Genomic DNA, 20,586 nt, shown 5'->3' on the forward strand with positions numbered 1-20,586 from the left:
AAAGAATGCCGTCTTCTGGGATGTGGCGCCGTGGAGATATTTTGTTAACCGACGTATCAGAGGAACATATCGACTGAATCTTCAGTGTATAAGAAATCCGCGAGAGATGAACCAGCGTGAGCAGGCGTCTGTAGACACGTCGGTTAACAACATATCTAAACGGCGCCACATTCCGGAGGACGGCATCTTCACAGTCACCGCCGTGAAAACCTCAAATCCCACAATTGTTGTACAATACTTCATGTTTCAATTGCCATGAAAATCTGTCAAAGACCTTAAAAATGCATGTCAACTTTTCTCCGTAAGTAATATGACCATTAAATTTAACAAATTAAAGAAACAGTAAGGCTATCCCTGTAACAGGCTGTGGAGGACCATAGGGTTGTGAGACGTCGAGGCTCCCATATCCTCTAGACAATCGGCTCATATATGGCGGTGAGGAAGTCAGCCTTACGCACCTGCCGCCTTTACCACTAGGAAGATTCCTGGTTCTCATTTCTGTTAGAGACCGAGTCGTCCCCAGGGCCACAGTGCGGCTGGAAGGATTAAGTCAATAGGAAATTCACCTCATAGGGACTCGAACCCATGACCTTCCACCTTGTAGCATAGTTCCTCAACCAACTAGGCTATCGCGTGCCCAAAAAATCAATAAATTACGCCTAAATTAAACCATTTTGACCAAGATCTTTGTAGATTTACCATGTCAAGTTTGATTAATGTCGGCCAGTTGGTTTGGGGCCCTGATACTTTGCAGACGCACGGCAAAGATGAAATTAATAGGCGGGTTTGAAATGTCCTTAACAAGGACTGTGATTCCTGTTTGACGATAATGACGTGCTCTTGTACCTGTACCAAGTATCAATTGTTCATTTTCATCGAAGTACAAAGAGAAATTCTGACACAATACGTCCCCCAAAATACCGAAACAAAGAATATTGTGAAAGCATAAACCAGTGGGAACATAATCACATACTTTCTTTTCAATCACTGTGGTGTGACCTCGCATTTGTGTGTGTTTAAATCTGGAAATCTGAGACTATCATATAAGGGAATGCAACGTCCTTTGGCCAAACAGAATGAACTTGCTAGAGTGGTAAGTTAGATCATTTTCTGTTTTTAGCTGTTCAGAAGTTCTCTGTTATAGAACTCGGCACCTCTTTCGCCATGACCATATGTTGCCATTGAATACTGAAACACGAATCTAGCAAACTTAACCTGAGCCCTGGACAGCAACACCATGTGAGAAATGCTGACAAGTTGATGGTCTTCCCTGTACACGACTGGTCTAATGTCGAAATCAAACCTTATGGGAAATACAGAAACGAATTCCGTCTGCACAGCATAAATACTTTATTAATTCACTCACCCACGGAGCTGAGCCCTTCTTGAGAAGCCGCCAATTGTGCAGATACTCAATAACTTCCCAGCATTTTATGGAAACCGAAGGTTCATTACTGTGTTCACAACAGTCTTCCACTTGTTTCTATCCTGAGTCACATCAATCCAATCCATACTACCCCATCCTATCTCTCTTAGATCCATTTTACTATTATCCAACCACCTACGCCTTGGTCTTCCTAGCGGTCTTCTTCCTTCTGGCTTTCCCACCAGTATCCTATATGCATTCATCTTCTCCCCATTCGTGCTACATGCCCTGCCCTTGACTTGCTCATGGTATTCTGCATTACATATGTTATTAATGACAGGCAGATGTCTATTTTTCTTATCTCATATTATCCAAATATCTGTAATAAAGATGACAGCTTTTGTCTCATGGTAACCGTATCTCCCAGCATTCTATTAAGCTTTGCTCTGATGTGTAATTACAAGAGACTAACTCAGGATCAGTTGAAAACCAGCGATCCAGATAACTGATAAAACAAATTGTCACAGTCTTACCTCACGTAGACAACAGAAAAAATTGACAGTGGTAACCATATGTACAAAACTATAATTTTACCTGTGATTCTGTGTGTGTGTGTTAAACTTGGTTTCTAATATTATGGGAGGAACACAGACTGAAGGTGTGTGAGAGCAGAGAACTGAAGAGAATATTAGGCCGAAGAGGGAGAAATAACGGGAAGTTGGAGAATATTGAATAATGAGGAGCTTAGTAACTTGTACTGTTCTCCAAGTATAATTAGAATGATAAAGTCTAGGACGACGATATGAGCAGGGCATGTAGCACGCAAGGAGGAGAAAGTGAATGCATATAGGATTTTGGTGGGAGAGCCAGAAGTTAGATACCGCTGGATAGGCTTAGACGTAAGGTAAATTTGTCCCTCTGCTTAACTAATTAAGCATCACATAATGAAAGTGTATGGGGGAGTGGATATATAGGTCCACATTTTCTTGACCTGGGCACTAGTTGGAGATGAGTGGTCAACTTCACGCCTCGGCTGCTTTACCCCCAGATAAAGAGCCCCCGGTACCCATTGTATAGGAAGTTTGGTGTCTGTCGGTGTGGACGGCGTGGAGAAAAGAAAATTCTTGATCCTACCGGGTCTCGAACTCCAACCCCTGGTCCTCCAGCCAGTAGCGAGTCGCTATACCGACTGCGCTATCCCAGCTCCCTCCTAAACATAGTTAAGAGGATAATAATTATATGGATCTTAGAAAGTTAGGCTGGAGTAATATGGACTGGACTGATCTGGCTCAGGATAGGGACCAGTAGACGGCTCTTGTGAACACGGTAATAAACTTTCTGGTTCCGTAATATATTGGGATATTCTTAGGCAGCTGCGCAACCGGCGGCTTATCAAGACAGGCTCAGCTGCATGCAGTTAACCATACATACCATATGACCCAATGTTCAGCACAAGCATTCGCGAATTTCAGTGTGATGATTTAGGTGAATCACCAGCAGCGTTGCAGTGTGAAAGGTGGACACAGCTTCAAGTTACATCTTCACTTAATGGAGTGGGATTTTGGTGAGTTGCGGAGAAATACTACATTTCAGTGTGATTTTAATTTATGCTTACTTAGCAGTTAGTGAGGCAATGATCTGTGAGTTATGAACTGGAAATAGTTTGGAATAAATTGGTTGTGATCTATTTTTAGGTACAGATGGCTGAAGGAGCCGATGAATACCACACCCGGCTACAGTCAGCATAGCCAGTTCGTGGTCTCCTGCCATGAAGATGGAGGCATCACGCTCCTCCGAAATATCTACAAATATATACCCGGCATCATACCTGAGGACAGTGATCTTCATGTGGCTGGATATTTGAACCAAAGACATCTGAAGTAATAAGCACTGATAAATTTCAGATGATTAAATATTTTCACCGCCAACAAGTACGTTTTGCCTCGGATATACAAATGCTTGTGAAGATACAAATTGTGTGCTTAATTCAACATACTAAAGAGCTTTGTAATCTGCATTCCTCATCTCATATTGCCGGGATAGCTCAGTCGGCATAGCGCCTGACTACCGGCTGGACGAGAGATCGGAGTTCGAGTCCCAGTGGGGACAAGAATTTTCTCTTCTCAATGTCGTCCACTCAACCTCCTATCAAATGGGCACCTGGGGCTCTTTCTCCCAGGGTAAGGCAGCTAGGGCGTGAAGCTGACCACTCACCTCCAACTAGTACCGAGGTCAAGAAAACATGGGTCTGTACATCCACTCCCCCATACGTCTGCATGGCGTAGTGCTTAATTAGTTAAGTACAGGGACAGCTTTACCTTACCTTTTTTTCATTGGCGCTACAGCCCTCATTTGGCCTCCATGAAACTCTCCGTTTCACTTCGGTTTTACTAGATCTTAAGACATACGGTAGGAATCCTTGGGCGGGTGATCAGCTCGTCGCATTGCCTTTACCTGTACACAAACACAGAAAAACGCACACAAACATCCATGCCCTGAGTGTGATTCGAACCCACGATCCCGGCGTCCGAGCGAGCGAAGACAGTGCATGCCTTAGACCGCTGGGCTACCGTGACCGGCCATTACCTAACCTTTACCACCTCATATTATTACATGATGAAATCTTTGAGGCGGTCGGTAAGGAATACTTTTCCAGACCATCAGTTTAGATCTTAATGGGGCGAGAAAGCTGTCAAAATGGAAAAAGTTGAAAAGTAGACAGTAAACATTCTGGAATGAACAAAAGGGGCTGAAGGGACTGAAAGAGAGACCTCGGCCAAGGGTTCTGTCCTTGGGATGTTTTAAAAAGTGCGTCAACTCGTTCGGTTTGAAGAGAGGTTACTGAATGTCGAGCTGTTTAGTGTGTTAAAAGAATACTCTGGAACAGTTGTTCTCAACTACCCGGTACAGGGCCCTGGTGTCAATCATACTGGGCCCTCGTCTTGTAAAGAGAGAATCTATCGGCCCGCGGCGTCTCAAAGTTTGAGAACCACTGCGCTAGGATCAATAAGCAAAATTTGTTCTTATCTGTGATTCATTTAGTTGAGAACAGCAAGTTGTCTTTCGCATGTAGCCACAGTTTCATACCTCCATTGTCACAATCTTGCTCTCCTGACATTGCTTGCGACCCTGATATCCCTGAGTTTGACCTGACCTAGTTTCAAAACCTCGCTTTGAATATCATTCCCCGAAACCTCGAAACCATACGTCAGTGTCTATAGAGTGAAGAAAACGACCGAGTTTGAGCGGGCGTACCAGGGAATGGGGTTTGTACTCGTGTAAGCAGGCATTAGGGATAGTTTGGAACACTTCGTCAGCCCCGCTAGCCAGCGTGTACCGGTACAGTTTCCAGGGCTACACAGTCAACGTCAATTGGGTATGAGAAAGTATGTGTATGTCACTGCACAGATTTTTTTAAACTTTTATTGTTTCCCCAAAAGGTCACGGATGGTGCCCAGATTTCTGAAGTGTTCCCCCACCCCCATTGACGACCATGTTCACGTGTTTATTGCATTTCAAGTAAAACGTAAACACATAAAATTAGAAGGTAAAGGTATCCCTGTAACAGGACGTGAAGACCCATAGGGTGTGAGAGGTCAAGGCTCCCACATTTTCTAGACAATCGGCTCACAGATGGCGGTAAAGTTGTCAGCCTTACGCGCCGGGCGCCCTTTACCCCCAGGAAGATTCCTGTTAGTCTGAGTCGTCCCCAGGACCATATTGCGGCCGAAATGGTTAGGTCAACTGGAAAAATCCACCTCATCGGGAATCGAACCCGCGACTTTCGGCTTGTAGCATACTGCTTCAACCAACAACGCTACCACGTGCCCCCCATGCATAAAAATAACGCATTCGTATTTTGAAAACTGATATTCTTGTATAAATAAGAAAGTGAAGGAGGATGAGATGGGCATTTCATGTAGCATGCATAGGAAGAACCGGAATGAATACAGGATTTTTGTGTGAAAGCGAAAAGGAAAGCCACTAGCGTGACATAAACATAGATGGGAGGATACTATTAAAAATGGATCTTAGAGAGATGGGATTGGTTGGTACGGATTGGATTGATCTAGCTTAGAATAGGAATCAGTGGAGGGCTCTTGTGAACACGGTAATGAATTTTCGGGTTTCGTAAAATGCTGGGAAATTCTTGAGTAATTCAGCGACTAGCAACTTCTCAAGAAGGTTTCATCTGCGTGGAGTTAGACGTTCTTATGAATTTCGTTTCTCAAATAGATTTCTAAATAGATACGAATAGACTGAGAATGTTAAAAGATAAACGTCAACAACAACAATAAGTGATTCTTTCAGTTTCAAGATGGCTGAGTTCTGTAACTGTTCCTTAATCGCCATTAAAAAGTGTCCCTTATGCGGGAATGTTAGCTGAAAACGTACCATTCATATTGGATATATCGTGCCTGCTTCTTTGGATTCTCCTTCATCGTGTGGCGTTGTTTCTTCACCTGGCCGCATGATGGCGCTCGGATCGATACCTGCAGCAGAGGAGTCGAGCGTCAGTTGAAAACAGTCTGCCGGAGATGTAGGAGTGTTCGTGTGTGGTGGAGTTTGTGTCGGAAATGAACAGTGCTGCCTTACATAGGAAAGATGTAAGGCGTATGTCGCTGGACTTTTTGTAACTCTGACTCAAGTATGAAGCTAAACGTATTAGATTCCATACATTCAATGAGTGAACCATGTTTCATATTCATTATGTGATAAATGAATGTACGTCAAACATGGCCTTTTGCGAAAGACATTGTTTCTGGATTATGACATACACGTGATCATCTTGATACCGCTAACATAACTCGAAATTATTTCTGCTTTACAAGTGCGTGTGTGGTTACAAACATGTATTTCGTATCTAATGGCGACTGTATACGGCAGTATTGACATTGTGGTTGAGTGTTAATTCGGCGAAGATGCTGATCCGTGTTCTGATCTTCTCGACTTTAGTCCTCGCAGTTAACTTGGTTGCTGGAATATTTGCCAAGGACCAGATCAGTCAAGATTTCAGCCCGAAGAACCAGCATGATTTCTACATTAAAGGTTAGATTTAGAAATATAACAGGTATATTTATAAGAGAGATGCATTAATTGTCGGTAAATGGTATGTAGGAATCTGTGAAATTCACAGCTATTCATAGGTTACGACTGGCTTGTAATTCATTTTACGATTTGTAGTTTATTTTATGGGACCGCCTCTGCGGCCTAGTGGTCAGAGTTCATGGCTACAGATCCAGAGGTCCCGGGTTCGATTTCCGGCACTACCACATTTTCTGGTTCTGGAACGGGGTCAGCTCAGCCTCGTGAGGATAATTGAGGAGCTGTTTCAAGAAAATAGTGGCTCCGGTCTAGAAAACTGAAGTTAACGGCAGTGGGAATCCGTTGTGCTGACCACGCGACACTCTATCCGCAAAAGTTGGCACTAACTTCGCCGACAAGCGGCGGTTGCTCGGTCGGTATAGTTCGCTTACGGACTCAAGCCATGGAGTTTGCTTTTGTCGTTATCTACACCGTATATCGTCGACTGTAAAATGATTGACGAAAGATGAATTGGAAATGATTTTGAAGAAATCGGTCTCGGCCAAATCGAGATATTCCGGAATATTCCTGCAGTAATTGAGGAGAACCACGAAAACCGTGAGTGAGGATAGTCGGTGTCGTAGCTGAGATTCGAACTAAACAACTTCCGAATAAAAGTATGAAGCGTTACCGCTAGACCAACCTAGTCGGTCGTGAAGTAGTGTTATTTATTAATTATCTGTAATTTACTTATTGATGTTGTAAGTGTCACAGCCTATTTTATGTCATGATTATATGACAATAAATAAAAAAGTGTAGAGGATTTAGGAGGAAGCTGTCGTGGTCTCATCGCGGTATTACCTCAGCATTAACCTTGAGGGACTCATATAAAACAGGATAGTTCTCATTGAGGATAGCCTCCCTCCTCTCCGAGATTCGAACGTAGTACCTCTCGACTACAAGTCTAGGGTGTTCTTGTTACACCAGCCTGCTCGATGATATGAATAGGAATTGTGTAATGTAATGTTAGGTCTAATAACTAGGCGTGAACATGAAATTCAGCGACTGGTAGGCCTGTGTTGTGAATCTGTTCAGTTTAGAAATTAACCAGTATTCTTGTTATTAAAACCTGAAGATTTTCCAAATGATTCTTTCAAATGTGCATATCCTATGTACGGACTACAGTAATTTTGCATGTAGTTAAATGAATTAACCCCTTAGAGCCCAGTGGTTAATGTATGTACCACCTGCTTTAACATAATAAAACTCCGCGTTCTGCCCACAGAGTGTATCTGTGTTCCGTATGGTTCTCACAGTAAACAGCGATTATCTCCCTAAACAGCATTAACCGGTTGGACTTTGTAGCGGAGACGTAATGTGTTTTCGGTGAGGTACGAACTGAATCTTTATATTATTTGTGTGTTCACAGTAAACAGCGACTGTTTCCCTAAACAGCATTAACCGGTTGGACTTTGTAGCGGAGACGTAATGTGTTTCCTGTGAGGTACGATCTGAATCTTTATATTATTTGTGTGTTCACAGTAAACAGCGGCTGTTTCCCCAAACAGCATTAACTGGTTGGACTTTTTAGTGGAGACTAATGTGTTTCCTGTGAGGTACGTGCAAGAAATAATCGTTGATAGATGCAGTCGGGCTACGCGGTAGCGTTGTTGCTTGAGGCACAATGCTGCAAGCCGGAATGTCGCGGGTTGAAGTCCCGATGAGGTATTTGGATTTTTCAGCCGCACCATGTTCCTAGGGTCGACTTATTCTCTAACAGAAATGAGTACCAGGAATCTTCCTGGGGGGGGGCGGTAAAGGGCGACCGGCGCGTAAGACTGACAACCTCAGCCATCTGTGAGCCTATTGTGTATAAAATGTGGGAACATCGACGTCTCACGAAACTATAGGCCTCCGCTGCCTGTTACAGGGATAGCTTGACCTTCTAGTGAACTTTGGTTTATGTTCACTCATAGACAATACAGTACGTGTTTGTTTTTAAGTTCTTAGTTGACACTTTATGGGTGCTGTGTCCCTGACGAAGGAACCGTATTTACGAACTTCCAGAAGTGTAACAGTAACTTAACTGAATAGGCTGGTCTAGCAGTAACGCTACCTAAGTTAAACTTAATTAAAAACTGCATCCTGTTAGAGTATTTTGTGTGTATTTGTTATTTTTAACAAAAAGGTAGCATAGTTTGGATTTGATATTAACATAGTTATTAATGTAATTTTATTCTTAAATTCCTAAATTAACTACTCGAATTATAATTTGACATACAGAGTTTGTTCTAAGTGAACTTAAAATTAGAAGTAGTTTTTGAGGTGTTCAGGTTTTTGTTGTGGTAGTAGTTATTAATTGATGAGTCCTAGGTCGACGCAATATGAGGTACCCTTCTCGGAAAATCTGTCGCGTTGATTTTTTTCTAATCGTGGTGTAATGGTCTCCAAAACGGGTTCTTCTCTATGTCACTCTGAGCTGGTTTTGTTTTCCTTATGTAGAGAATTTAAATGCTTGTATGTTACGTGTATGCGAAGGGATTCCCGTTCTTGTTGCGTTTTTCACTTTGCAGCCTTGTTTAAAAATTGGTGGAACTGAAGATAGCTGTATTACCGTCTGCGGAGAAGAAACATGCTCCATCAAGGCAACGTACAGTATCACGGCATGCACAGAGATAACCATTATACCATCAGACGTTTAAAACGTGACCCTTCAAGCGAGCTCTATTACATGTAAGTCTTGGGGCTGTCACGGTTTACGTGTGTTCACTTCTCAGTGATAACACAGTTTCACCAACGTTTATGAGAAATTTCAGTCTTCATATTTCGGCCGACGTATTTTATGTGAGAGACGTGACACGTGACCTTGAAGCTGGAATCTTCTAGTTTCTCTGGAACGTCAATAGACCAGTCCTGTTATCGCCCGAAAATGGAATGATAAGCATGTAATTTTTATTGTCTTTGAGTATTCAAAATCGATTTCAGAATTTCATTATCGGGCCCTCCTGTCCTCCCATCCTCTTATATCCAGAAGTTTCAGTAGAATAACCTTCTAACTATGTAAGATTTGAGGTTTTTACGGCGGTGACTATGAAGAAAGCAGTTTTCTGGGATGTGGCGCCGTGTAGATATTGTGTCTGTCAGCACCTGCCAACGCTGGTTCCTCACTCGAGGATTTTATTTTCTCTTCTATCTTGAAGATGAAGGCGATACGTTCCTCCGAAACGTCGGTTAACACAATATCTACACGGCGCCACATCCCAGAAGACGGTATTCATCAACCTTCTAACAAGATGTGCCATAGCTTAGGCGGTTAGTCGCCGGTTTTTCACTGCGGTGACCTGGATACGAATCCAGCTACTTTTATGTGGGATTTGTGGTGGACAATGTGATACTGGGGCAGGTTTTTCTCCAAGTACTACGGTTTCCCATAACAATTTTTATTCCACCAACTGCCCCAGACTTGTCTGTCGCCTGCCATCCGCGACATTGTGCATTAATAGGCATGTCATATTTAATTCCAGGGAGATGAACCCTACTTGAGGAGCCCTCAGTTGCGCAGCTACTCAAGAATTTCCCAAAATTTGTGGAACCCGAAGATTTATTATCGTATTCACAAGAGCCATCCACTGGTCCCTATCCTGAGCGGGAGCAGCCCAGTCGATATCACCCAATAGTATTTCTCTGAGATACATTTTAATATTATCCATCCACCCGTCCAAGTCCGAGGCCCTTCGTCACATTCCGTAAAAAGCTTATTTTTTAAGGTGAGGATTTGTTGGTTCCACACCCAACCCTCAAGCTGGAGGACCATCCCTTGTCGGCTGTCCGCGACTGCTTATTCAATATATTCCTAGTTAACCTTCATACCTTGAGGAAGTCTCCTCCATCCTAATCCTGAGGACATTCCATGCCATGGTGAAAGTTAAATCTTTCCTTAGAAGAGGCGGTGGAGGCCCATAGGGTTGTGAGACGTCGAGGCTCCCACATTCTCTAGACAATCGACTCACAGATGGCGGTGAGGCTGTCAGCTTTACGCACCGGTCACCCTTTACTCCCCAGGAAGATCCCTGGTTCTCATTTCTGTTAGAGACTAAGTCGACCCTAGGGCAATAATGTGGCTGGAAGAATTAGGTAAATTGAATCTACCTCTGCATCTTTGCAGGGATGTGGCGGCCCATGATGAGACGTGTCGAGGTGTGCTTTGAATCTCACGGAGGTCATCTTGAGCACTTGTTATGAATGTACTCTTTCTGATGTAACTCACAAATCAAATGTTTCCTGGCATATCTTGATATGGACATTTATTCTTGTAGCCAGGAACTCTGACCAATAGACAACAGAGGCGGTCGTTCTAATATCGAAAGATTCCAAAAATATTGTTATTATGCTTATTTGTTTCTAAATCAAATATTCTTATTTACTAAGGAACAGATTTATAACATCAGTTTTGGAAGATTGTCTTCTTCTGGGTTGTGGCGCCGTGTAAATTTTGTGTGAACCTTCTTTATAATTCGTCTTTGGGCTGTTGAATAAGCAAATAAATAAATAAATAAATAAATTAATTATTAAGCAGTGTAAATTACATTGTTTTTGCCTTTTTGTTTGTGTGTGTGTTTTTTTTTTAACTTTGCTCGCGCTTGCGTAGTAATTTCATTTCTGGCTCCTACTTCAGCACCTAAACAGACAAAGGTTTAACTGAATTTTTATATTCGCTGTTCAAAAATATATTTATATCCGTCAACCAACGGCATACCTTATCCTTCAGGCACGTAGAAAGTGCAATTTATATCACGTACACTTAATGCTTAAGATATGAATCAGGCTTGTGTTACGCTCACGTTTATCATAGTAAATTTTCCTATGCCATACCCACAACATATTTTCTGCTGTATCTTTTCAAAATTTACATAACAGACCCTGCACAGATTGTTTTAAAATTATTTTGGTATGCTTTTCTTTGCTTCCTTACTCACTAGTATCACTTCTATTCCATACGCGTCCCGCATCTGAATTGCAAATAGGAACAGCCAGAGGGCCTATGAGTGATGCCTGAAGAAGAATAATAAATATTAAATTCTCTTGACCCCGAATTACGGAGGACCTTTTTAAAAGAGTGCAATGAATAGGACGTTTCATATCCTTAAGGTACAGATCATCAACGCTGTAATTATATAGTATCACGTTTCCATTTCTTGTCTTTTCAGGACATTCCAAGTACCGAATCTCATGTCCATAGGTACATTGGATGATGCAAAACATGTTAAAAACACATGGCTCTGTGGATTTGAATGAAACTCATATAAGTTGTGTACAGAACATACCAAAGTTTGTGTATAAAATATTTAATTCAGTGTGGTTACCGTTGCGCAGAAAAATATTTACTGTCTTTAATATTAAGAACAGAAACTTATTATATTTATATTACCCGCTGTTTGAAAATCTCAGACTTTACAATTTAATTTATCAAGTTCAGAGAGTGGCCTCCAGATTCCGCACATATAAATCTGTGAAATTAACATCTTGTTAACGCAGCAGTGAACATTCGGTTTCCATGAAATCTTGGGTAATTCGAAACCACGAAGGAGCCGTTTCAGCCCTTGCAGTTACCGTACGAAAGAACTGAAATTACATGGCCTCTTGTGTCAAGAGAAAATCCGATCGGCCATAGATCAATGGAAGAGACTGGCTCAAGCGACAGTTCAGGAAAATAAGGATAAAATAAATTACGAAGCGTAAATAAAATTCATATTTTTAACATTCAAAATATGATTTTTTGTGCAACAAATTAAGTAGTGTAGTTGGTTGAGACACTGCTACAAACCGGAAGGTCGCGGGTTTGATTCCCGGTGAGGTAATAGGGCTTTTCAATTGACCTAATCCTTCCAACCGCACTATGGCCCTAGGGTTGACTAAGCCTCTAACAGAAATGAGTACCAGGAATCTTCCTGGGGGTAAAGGGCAGCCGACACGTAAGGCTGACAACCTTACCGCCATCTGTGAGCCGATTGTCTAGATAATGCGTGAGCCTCGACGTCACAACTCTATGGGCCTCCACGGCCTGGTACAGGGATAGCTTTAATTTTACTTTTAACGAATAAAATGAATTAAACAAATATTTTTCCCATATACGCAGTATTCAAGGTTCTCAATCAAGCACCTGGTCCTCATTTTTACCATTTGGGCCTCCTGATGCAGCGAGCTTTATGTTCCTGTGTATGGAACATAACATGGCATTGTTTGCATACAAAACAGGGTCATCAAATTATATGAAATTTCTAAAAATGGATTGCAGGATGTTGGTTGTAGATGTGGGTAGAATGGAACGTACAGTCGCTTCCGTAAATTATTGCCCTTCCTGCATGATGTGTGTCTTCGTATATGCAACCAAAATGAAGGGCCTGGCCTAACAAGGAATCTTCTTTCTCCACGTCAAGCCTTTAACATATGGAAGCCATGTGTGACATGATCATGGGGTCTCCAACTTGCGAATTCAGAACTAAGGAGAGTCCATGCAAAAGAATCTTCCCATGCAACCAGTTTTGTACGCCTATGTACTCTTTTCGGCCGCCTCTGTGGTCTAGAAGTCAGAATTCCTGGCTACCGATCCAGATGTCTGTGTTCGATTCCCGGCGCTACCAGGTTTTCTGAAATGTAGTGGGTCTGGAACAGGGTCCACTCAGCCTCGTGAGGATAATTGAGGAGCTGTTTCAAGGAAATAGCAGCTCCGGTCTGGAAAACCGAGATTAACGGCCGTGGGGATCAGTTGCGCTGACCACGCGACACCCTCTATCCGCGAAAGTTGGCACTAACTTCTTCGACAAGCGGCGGTCGCTCGGTCGGTATAGTTCGCTTGTGGACTAAAACCACGGAGTTTGTTTGCCTTATATACTATTCTTAGCTGTTTTAAGCAGAGCTTCCCTAACGTTTTGCCCAAGATCAAAAATACGAAATCGCATTTGCCTTTCGGCCCAAATGGCACCACCCCCAGCTCAGCATCCCGAAACACTATATATACGTACATATGTATATTGGGGTTATGTAAAATGGGTACGTCCATACATACAATTATTATACACTAAACAGCATTAACCAGGTTTTTAATGGAGGCGCATTATGTTTTCTATGAGGTAGGAATTGAATTTTTAAGTATTTAATGAATATCAGGCCGCAGAACATTGACTGTGCTGTCGAATGTTCCCGTGTTTGCTATTTATTCGATACTGTTCACGTGAAAGAAGACTTTGTGCTTTAGGTTAACATTTTAGCGTATAGCGTAGGGAATTCAAAGACGATGTCCGAAACTACAGTAGTAGCTTTTTTATTTTATTTTATTTTTTTTATTTTTTTGCTTTTTAGCTCCTAAAACAATATGGTCACTAACACCTGCTTTAATGTTAGAAGACCTCAAAATTTTACTTCCGGAGGGTTACGTGCTCAAAGTAAACAGAGATGGTTACTCTGTACAGCATTAAGTGATGTCTTTCTAATGGAGATGCAGCTTGTTTCCTGTGAGGTACGATTTGAAATTTATATATATATCTATACATCCACTCCCCCATACGTCTTCAGGGAGTGGTGCTTAATTAGATAAGCACAGGAAAAACCGTACCTTTTTATGTACATATTATATATGTGAGCGTCATATTGTCATGGGTTAATTTAATAACTATTCCTGTCTACGATTATAAATTGTTAGCAGAGACCAGTTTCGTCAAGAAGGGTCACTTCTGCCGCACAGCGCAACCATTACAGGCCCCTAGCCTTATAAAAAGGTAAAGCTGTCCCTGTACTTAAATAATTAAGCACCACACCATGAAGGCGTATGGGTGAGTGGATATATAGATCCACATTTTCCTGACCTCGGTACTAGTTGGAAGTGAGTGTTCAGCTTCATGTCCCCAGCTTTTTTACCCCCGGGAAAAGAGCTGGTAGCCATTGGATGGAGGTTGGGTGGACCCCAGAGCCGGTCTTGACGACGTGGAGAAAAGAAAATTCTTCAACCTACCGGGACTCCAGGGGGCACGCGTAGTGGTTGAGGTGCTACGCTACAAGCCGGAAGGTCGCGGGTTCAAATCCCGATGAGGTCATCGGATTTTTTTTCAGTTGGCCTAATCCTTCCAGCCGCACTAGGCCATGGGGTTTACTCAGCCTTTAACAGAAATGAGTACCAGGAATTAATTAAATAATTTTCCTGGGGAGTAAAGCGAGGCCGGCGCGTAAGGCTGACAACCTTACCGCCATCTGTGAGCCGATTCTCTAGAAAATGTGGGAGCCTCGACGTCTCACAACCCTATGGGCCTTCACCGCCTGGTACAGGGATAGATTTAATTTACCGGGACTCCAACCCCGACCTCTCTGTACCGACTACGCTGTCCCGGCTAATAATATTAAAGCCCGTAGAAATGCAACGGAGATTTATTTAGCGTCATTCTTCCTTCCTCCCCCTTTCCTTTGCTTTAAACCTATCCGTTACATAACTTTCTCAGATTCCCCTTTTTGCTGTTAAAACATCAAATTGAATTGAATGGAGCTGACATCTGTGAAAGTACGTGCAAACTAGTACACACACACAGCATGAACCCTCTTGCTACAAGTACATAGATTCGCTATAGAAGGTAAAGGTAAAGTCCCTGTGCTTAAGTGATTAAGCGCTACGTAATGAAAGCGTGTGGTGGTGAGTGGTTAGCTTCACGTCCCGACCGCTTTACTCTCGGGGAAAGAGCACCCGGTACCCATTGGATAGGAGGTTCGGTGGATCCCAGAGCCGGCCTGGACGACTTGGAAAAGAGAAAATTCTTTACCCTACCGGGACTCGAACTCCAACCCCTCGGTCGTGCAGTCGCTGTGCCGACTGAGCTATCCCGGCAATAACTCTACTGAATATAAGTGATCGCAAATAGCGCAGAATACAGCTTGTGTGTAATGCCCTCTTAACCTTTAATTTTATGTCAATGATTTGCATCTTTGCACGGAAACTGAGACCCTAAATATGTCTGGTCGTTGTGTATGGCTTTTGTTTTCGTGGTTGATATGGACTGGTGTTTAAGTTGTGGAGCTGAGTGTACCATTGAAAGTGGCAGGTTGTAATGTTCATGCAAAGTAGGCAAGTGTGTCGGAAGGCAAGTGCTGTAGCATGCAGTAGGTGTAACAGGTACTGTGGGAGGTTTTCACTATTATGTCCGTCAGCATGGGGTCCTTTGCATTTCTATGCTCAGTTCAGTGAGTTTGCTTGAACTTCTAACAATGATTTCGACCCCAATTCTAAGTTGAATATATTCATGCATAATTCAAGGCTTTAGCCACTTGAAGCATCTAAAAATTTAATGTATATCTTTTGTCCTAAGCTGTATTGCATTAAGCTATCCCTGTAACAGGCTGTGGAGGGCCATACGGTTGTGAGACGTCGAGGCTCCCACATTTTCTAGACAATCGGCTCACAGATGGCGGTGAGGTTGTCAGCTTTAAGCGCCGGCCGCCCTTTCCCCCCCCCCCCCGGAAGATTCCTGGTACTCATTTCTGTTAGAGGCTGAGTTGACCCCAGGGCCATAGTGTGGATGGAAGGATTAGGAAAATTGAAAAACAATCAACCTCATCTGGACTCGAGCCCGCGACCTTCTGGCTTGTAGCCTAATGCCTCAACCAACCACGTTACTGCGTTACACCGTCGAAACACTAAACGTAAACTAAAATTAATTGTGTTCGATTTAATGCTGTATAGTTTGGTAGAGTTTATGGATGTTTCGAAGCCTTCTGCCATCTCCATCTTCATGGTTTCCCTTGAATACACATTGTCATATCCCAGAAGATGTTAATTTTCGTTGTCGCCGAAGTGAGAGGCTCGAATCACATAAAATTAATTGGAAATAAATCCCAGCCGACATCCAATCAGATATACACGTACATTCTTGAGCCATGCCATGATTACTAGCATAATCTAGGCTATCCCATTGAGAAGCTAGGTCATCACATAAATGTAAATTTAATTAGCGACTATCATTTCTCCTTCGTATTAGCGAGTGCTTAGTTCAAATCCCGGCCCTGAAAGCTGTTATCCTGACAGAATTTTCCTGTGGTCTTCATCGGTCACTCCAGACAATGACAGGGCAGTGCTTAAATCTACATCTTTCCATTTCATGGTACCATAAGACTCCATACACTCTGATCATCTGATGTCGTTAAATAAATGTGAAGAAAACTGTGTTATGGGGCTGACGCAGTGTAGTCTGGTAGAAGTTTGCAGTTCGAAGGACGCCTTTTTCTTGCAGGTTACTTGAGTAGCTTACTTACCGACCTTGAAGATGGAAGCAGTATATTCTTACGAAGCACTGGTCAGCTCTACCGGTGTACAAGGTAGTCCTGTGCTTAACTAATTAAACACTACGCCGTGAAGGCGTTTCGGGGAGTGGCTGTAGAGATCCATGTTTTCTTGACCTCGGCACTTCACGCTTCATGTCCCGGTCTCTTTACCCCCGGAGAAAGAGCCCCCGGTACTGGATAGGAGGCTGGGTGCGCCAAAGAGCCGGTCTGGACGGCATGGAGAAGAGAAAATTCTTGCCTTCACCGGGACTCGTACTCAGACCCCACGGTCGTCCAGCCCGCAGTCTGTCGCAATACCAACAGCGCTAGCACGGCTCTCTAAAATTCATCATAAATGAATAGATAAAGGAATAAATAAATACAGGTTAGCCTAAAAGAAGTAGTCAGTTTAAATGACTCGTGTTCGTGAAACTTACACGCGAAGCCCAAAAAAGTCTACAACACGTGCAAGTTTAGAACTGCAAGTTCCACAAAAGACTGTGTGGAATATCTTGCGTAAACGTGTACAAATGTTCCCTTACCGGTTGCAATTATTGCAGAACCTCACAGAAAACGACAAAACCCCCCCGTCACTCACTCTGTATGGACATGCAGCAACGGAAGGAAGTAATGATTTCTGTAACCGGCAGTTTTCTGTGACGAATCAACGTTCCTCATTAGTGGCACGGTGAACAAACACACGTTCGTATATGGGAAACTGAAAACCGGAGAGCCGTAGTAGAGCATGTAAGGAATTCGCCTAAAGTGCACGTTTTTTGTGCTGTATCCCGTAAAAATGTGTACCCATGTAAACTTCAGGGCGTACTTTTCAAACCATGTAAGTATCTCGGCCATGCTATTAAAACTCTTCTTTCTGTAAAACTTTGAAAGTGTTTCTTCTTTTAGGCTAACCCTGTAGAGATACTACTGCTCTCGCTGTAAAATATCTGTATCTATTTTTTTTAGGCTAACCCTGTAGAGATACTACTGCTCTCGCTGTAAAATATCTGTATATATTTCTTTTAGGCTAACCCTGTAGAGATACTACTGCTCTCGCTGTAAAATATCTGTATATATTTCTTTTAGGCTAACCCTGTAGAGATACTACTGCTCTCGCTGTAAAATATCTGTATATATTTCTTTTAGGCTAACCCTGTAGAGATACTACTGCTCTCGCTGTAAAATATCTGTATATATTTCTTTTAGGCTAACCCTGTAGAGATACTACTGCTCTCGCTGTAAAATATCTGTATATATTTCTTTTAGGCTAACCCTGTAGAGATACTACTGCTCTCGCTGTAAAATATCTGTATATATTTCTTTTAGGCTAACCCTGTAGAGATACTACTGCTCTCGCTGTAAAATATCTGTATATATTTCTTTTAGGCTAACCCTGTAGAGATACTACTGCTCTCGCTGTAAAATATCTGTATATATTTCTTTTAGGCTAACCCTGTAGAGATACTACTGCTCTCGCTGTAAAATATCTGTATATATTTCTTTTAGGCTAACCCTGTAGAGATACTACTGCTCTCGCTGTAAAATATCTGTATCTATTTTTTTTAGGCTAACCCTGTAGGGATACTACTGCTCTCGCTGTAGAATATCTGTATATATTTCTTTTAGGCTAACCCTGTAGGGATACTACTGCTCTCGCTGTAAAATATCTGTATCTATTTGTATCTGGCCTGAAGTTATGGTAATGTGGTCCGTATCACAGTCTAACCAATCACGGGAACTCATCCTCCAGGTCTTGCTATCACATAGTAGCCAATTAGGAACACGTGTTCTCCCATATCTCCAACTCTGAAGGCCGAAATGACATAAACTGCTAAGTCGTCTTCCAATAAATTAAGTTAATGAATTATTAATGACTCTTTTATAGGTGATAGTTTGATAACATTGCTTGTTCTGAAGCTGTGCCCGTGGTCTGGCTTAGGAAGAGTGCTCAGCATTTCGAATTCAAGTTCAGATAATAAAGTGTCACATAAACACTCACGCCACAGAAATAAGCTCGTGCGTGAGTTCCGCACAAAACGCGATAGAGACGAGACGCATGCTCGGCAGGATTGCGAGAAGATGCTGGTCGATTAAGGAGAACTAGAAACAGGTATTCAGGCAAACTGAATGTGATGAGGAGGGCCCGGATTTTGATGACATGTCATCTTTTTCCCCTTGTATCCTATGCGATGCCCTTAAATATATAAATCTCGGATATGAGCTGCTGGTTACAGAAATGTAAATTTTATAGGTAACTTTTTGTCATTTTTTGACATTTTTAGGTTTGAGGTAATTTCTTTGTAAATTTTTGGACATTTAGGGGTATTTCCTGTCATTTTTGGCCATTTTAGGAAATTTTTCTTATGTTTTCTGAAATGTGAATAACATGGAAGCGAAGTGTTCTTTCTTTTCTCCTTTAGGTCATTTTTCTGGATTTTTTCGGTCATTTTATAGGTCATTTTTTAAATATTTTCAGGTCATCAAAAACCGGGCCCTGCATATTACATTTTTGGGTCATATTTTAGGTCATTTTTCTGGATTTTTTCTGTCATTTTATAGGCCATTTTTTAAATATTTTCAGGTCATCAAAATCCGGGCCCTGGTGATGAGGAAAGATACAAAAGTTCGTTTTGGACTGTGTACAATATACTCCTATAAGAATTTTTTACATATTTTTACGGTTAACCTACGTGTTACTGTAAAATTAAATAATTGTCAATTATGAATAATGTCGGTAACTACATATAATTACCAAAAGAAGTGGTACATTTGATAAATATCGTGACAATAATCATTGTTACTGGTAATTATTAATAATAATAACAGGCAGTTAACTTTAGGTCCATCACAGTAGCCCGGGCGGTCTAAGACATGAACTGTTTTCGCTCGCTTATACACTGGAGTCGTTGGGTTCCAGTCCGACTCAAGGCATGGATATTTGTGCGTTTATTCTGTGTGTAGTTAGCGGCCTTGCGACGAGCTGATCCCTCCTCCAAGGAGTCCTACCGAATAAGATTAAGAAATTAAAAAAAAAGGCCAAGGTCCAAAGGGTTATAGAGCCAGAGAGAAAAAAAAGAAAGACCATTTGCGTGGTTAACTTCTTAATGAAAGTTTACTGGAAGGATATATGCTTGACGTTGTAGGATTTATAGCTTTTCTTGGCTGCAGTTTTACAACACACTCACCAGTGACACGAATGATAGGATAAGTGGTGAATACCGAATTCGAAGGGATTTGGAAGGAAGTCGATGAGATCCAATCAGTCTGCCGGTGGGCAAATTGCTGCTGGTTCTCTGTAGCAGCCATTCTTGGTTCCAAGTCTTGCAACTCTGAGGTACAATCGAGGTACCGTCCCAGTATTTACCCGTAGGGACTGGGGAACACCACGATAAACTTCAAGCAGTATAACCAATATTTCCGTCGTAGCACGACCAGAACACCACTCGAATATTTAGCTAGAACGTTACTGCTGTCCCATGGCCGCGCCATAGCTCAAGCGGTTAGTCGCTGGCTTCCGCCGCGTCGGCTCGGGTTCGATCCCGGGTCTAGTCGAGTGGGATTTGTGGTGGACAAAGTGGCGCTGGGGCAGGTTTTCTCCGAGTACTTCGGTTTCCCCTGCCAATCTTCATTCCACCAGTTGCTCCACAATCATCCTCACCTATCATCTGGGGCCGGTACAATAGACCAGAAGTGGCCGCAGTACAAGGGACTTAGTCCCACCCCACTAGCAATACAAAAAATGCTGCTATCCCACGAAGCTCAGCCTTAGCATTCATGAATCTTCATACATTATTTAATGAATGCCCACAGATCCTGGTAATGGGACTTATACTTAATCATAAGGATCGTGGATTCGATGTGTAGTCACAAAGCGTGAACCGTCAAAACTAGGTTCA

The 20,586-nt window shown here is 42.3% G+C and overlaps 1 protein-coding gene across 1 annotated transcript in view; it reads left to right on the forward strand.

The window, feature by feature from the left end:
- The first annotated feature begins 5,858 nt into the window (after positions 1-5,858).
- LOC111866221 (mucin-5AC) overlaps positions 5,859-20,586 on the forward strand; it is a 122,527-nt gene continuing 107,799 nt past the window's right edge. Inside the window, exon 1 of the mRNA XM_023854966.2 lies at positions 5,859-6,415. Within this exon, the coding sequence (XP_023710734.1) occupies positions 6,289-6,415 (127 nt within the window). The 5' untranslated portion in view covers positions 5,859-6,288. The remainder of the gene's footprint in view (positions 6,416-20,586) is intronic.

This window comes from Cryptotermes secundus, unplaced genomic scaffold (genome assembly GCF_002891405.2).
Source record: "Cryptotermes secundus unplaced genomic scaffold, Csec_1.0 scaffold682, whole genome shotgun sequence".
Lineage (NCBI taxonomy): Eukaryota > Metazoa > Arthropoda > Insecta > Blattodea > Kalotermitidae > Cryptotermes > Cryptotermes secundus.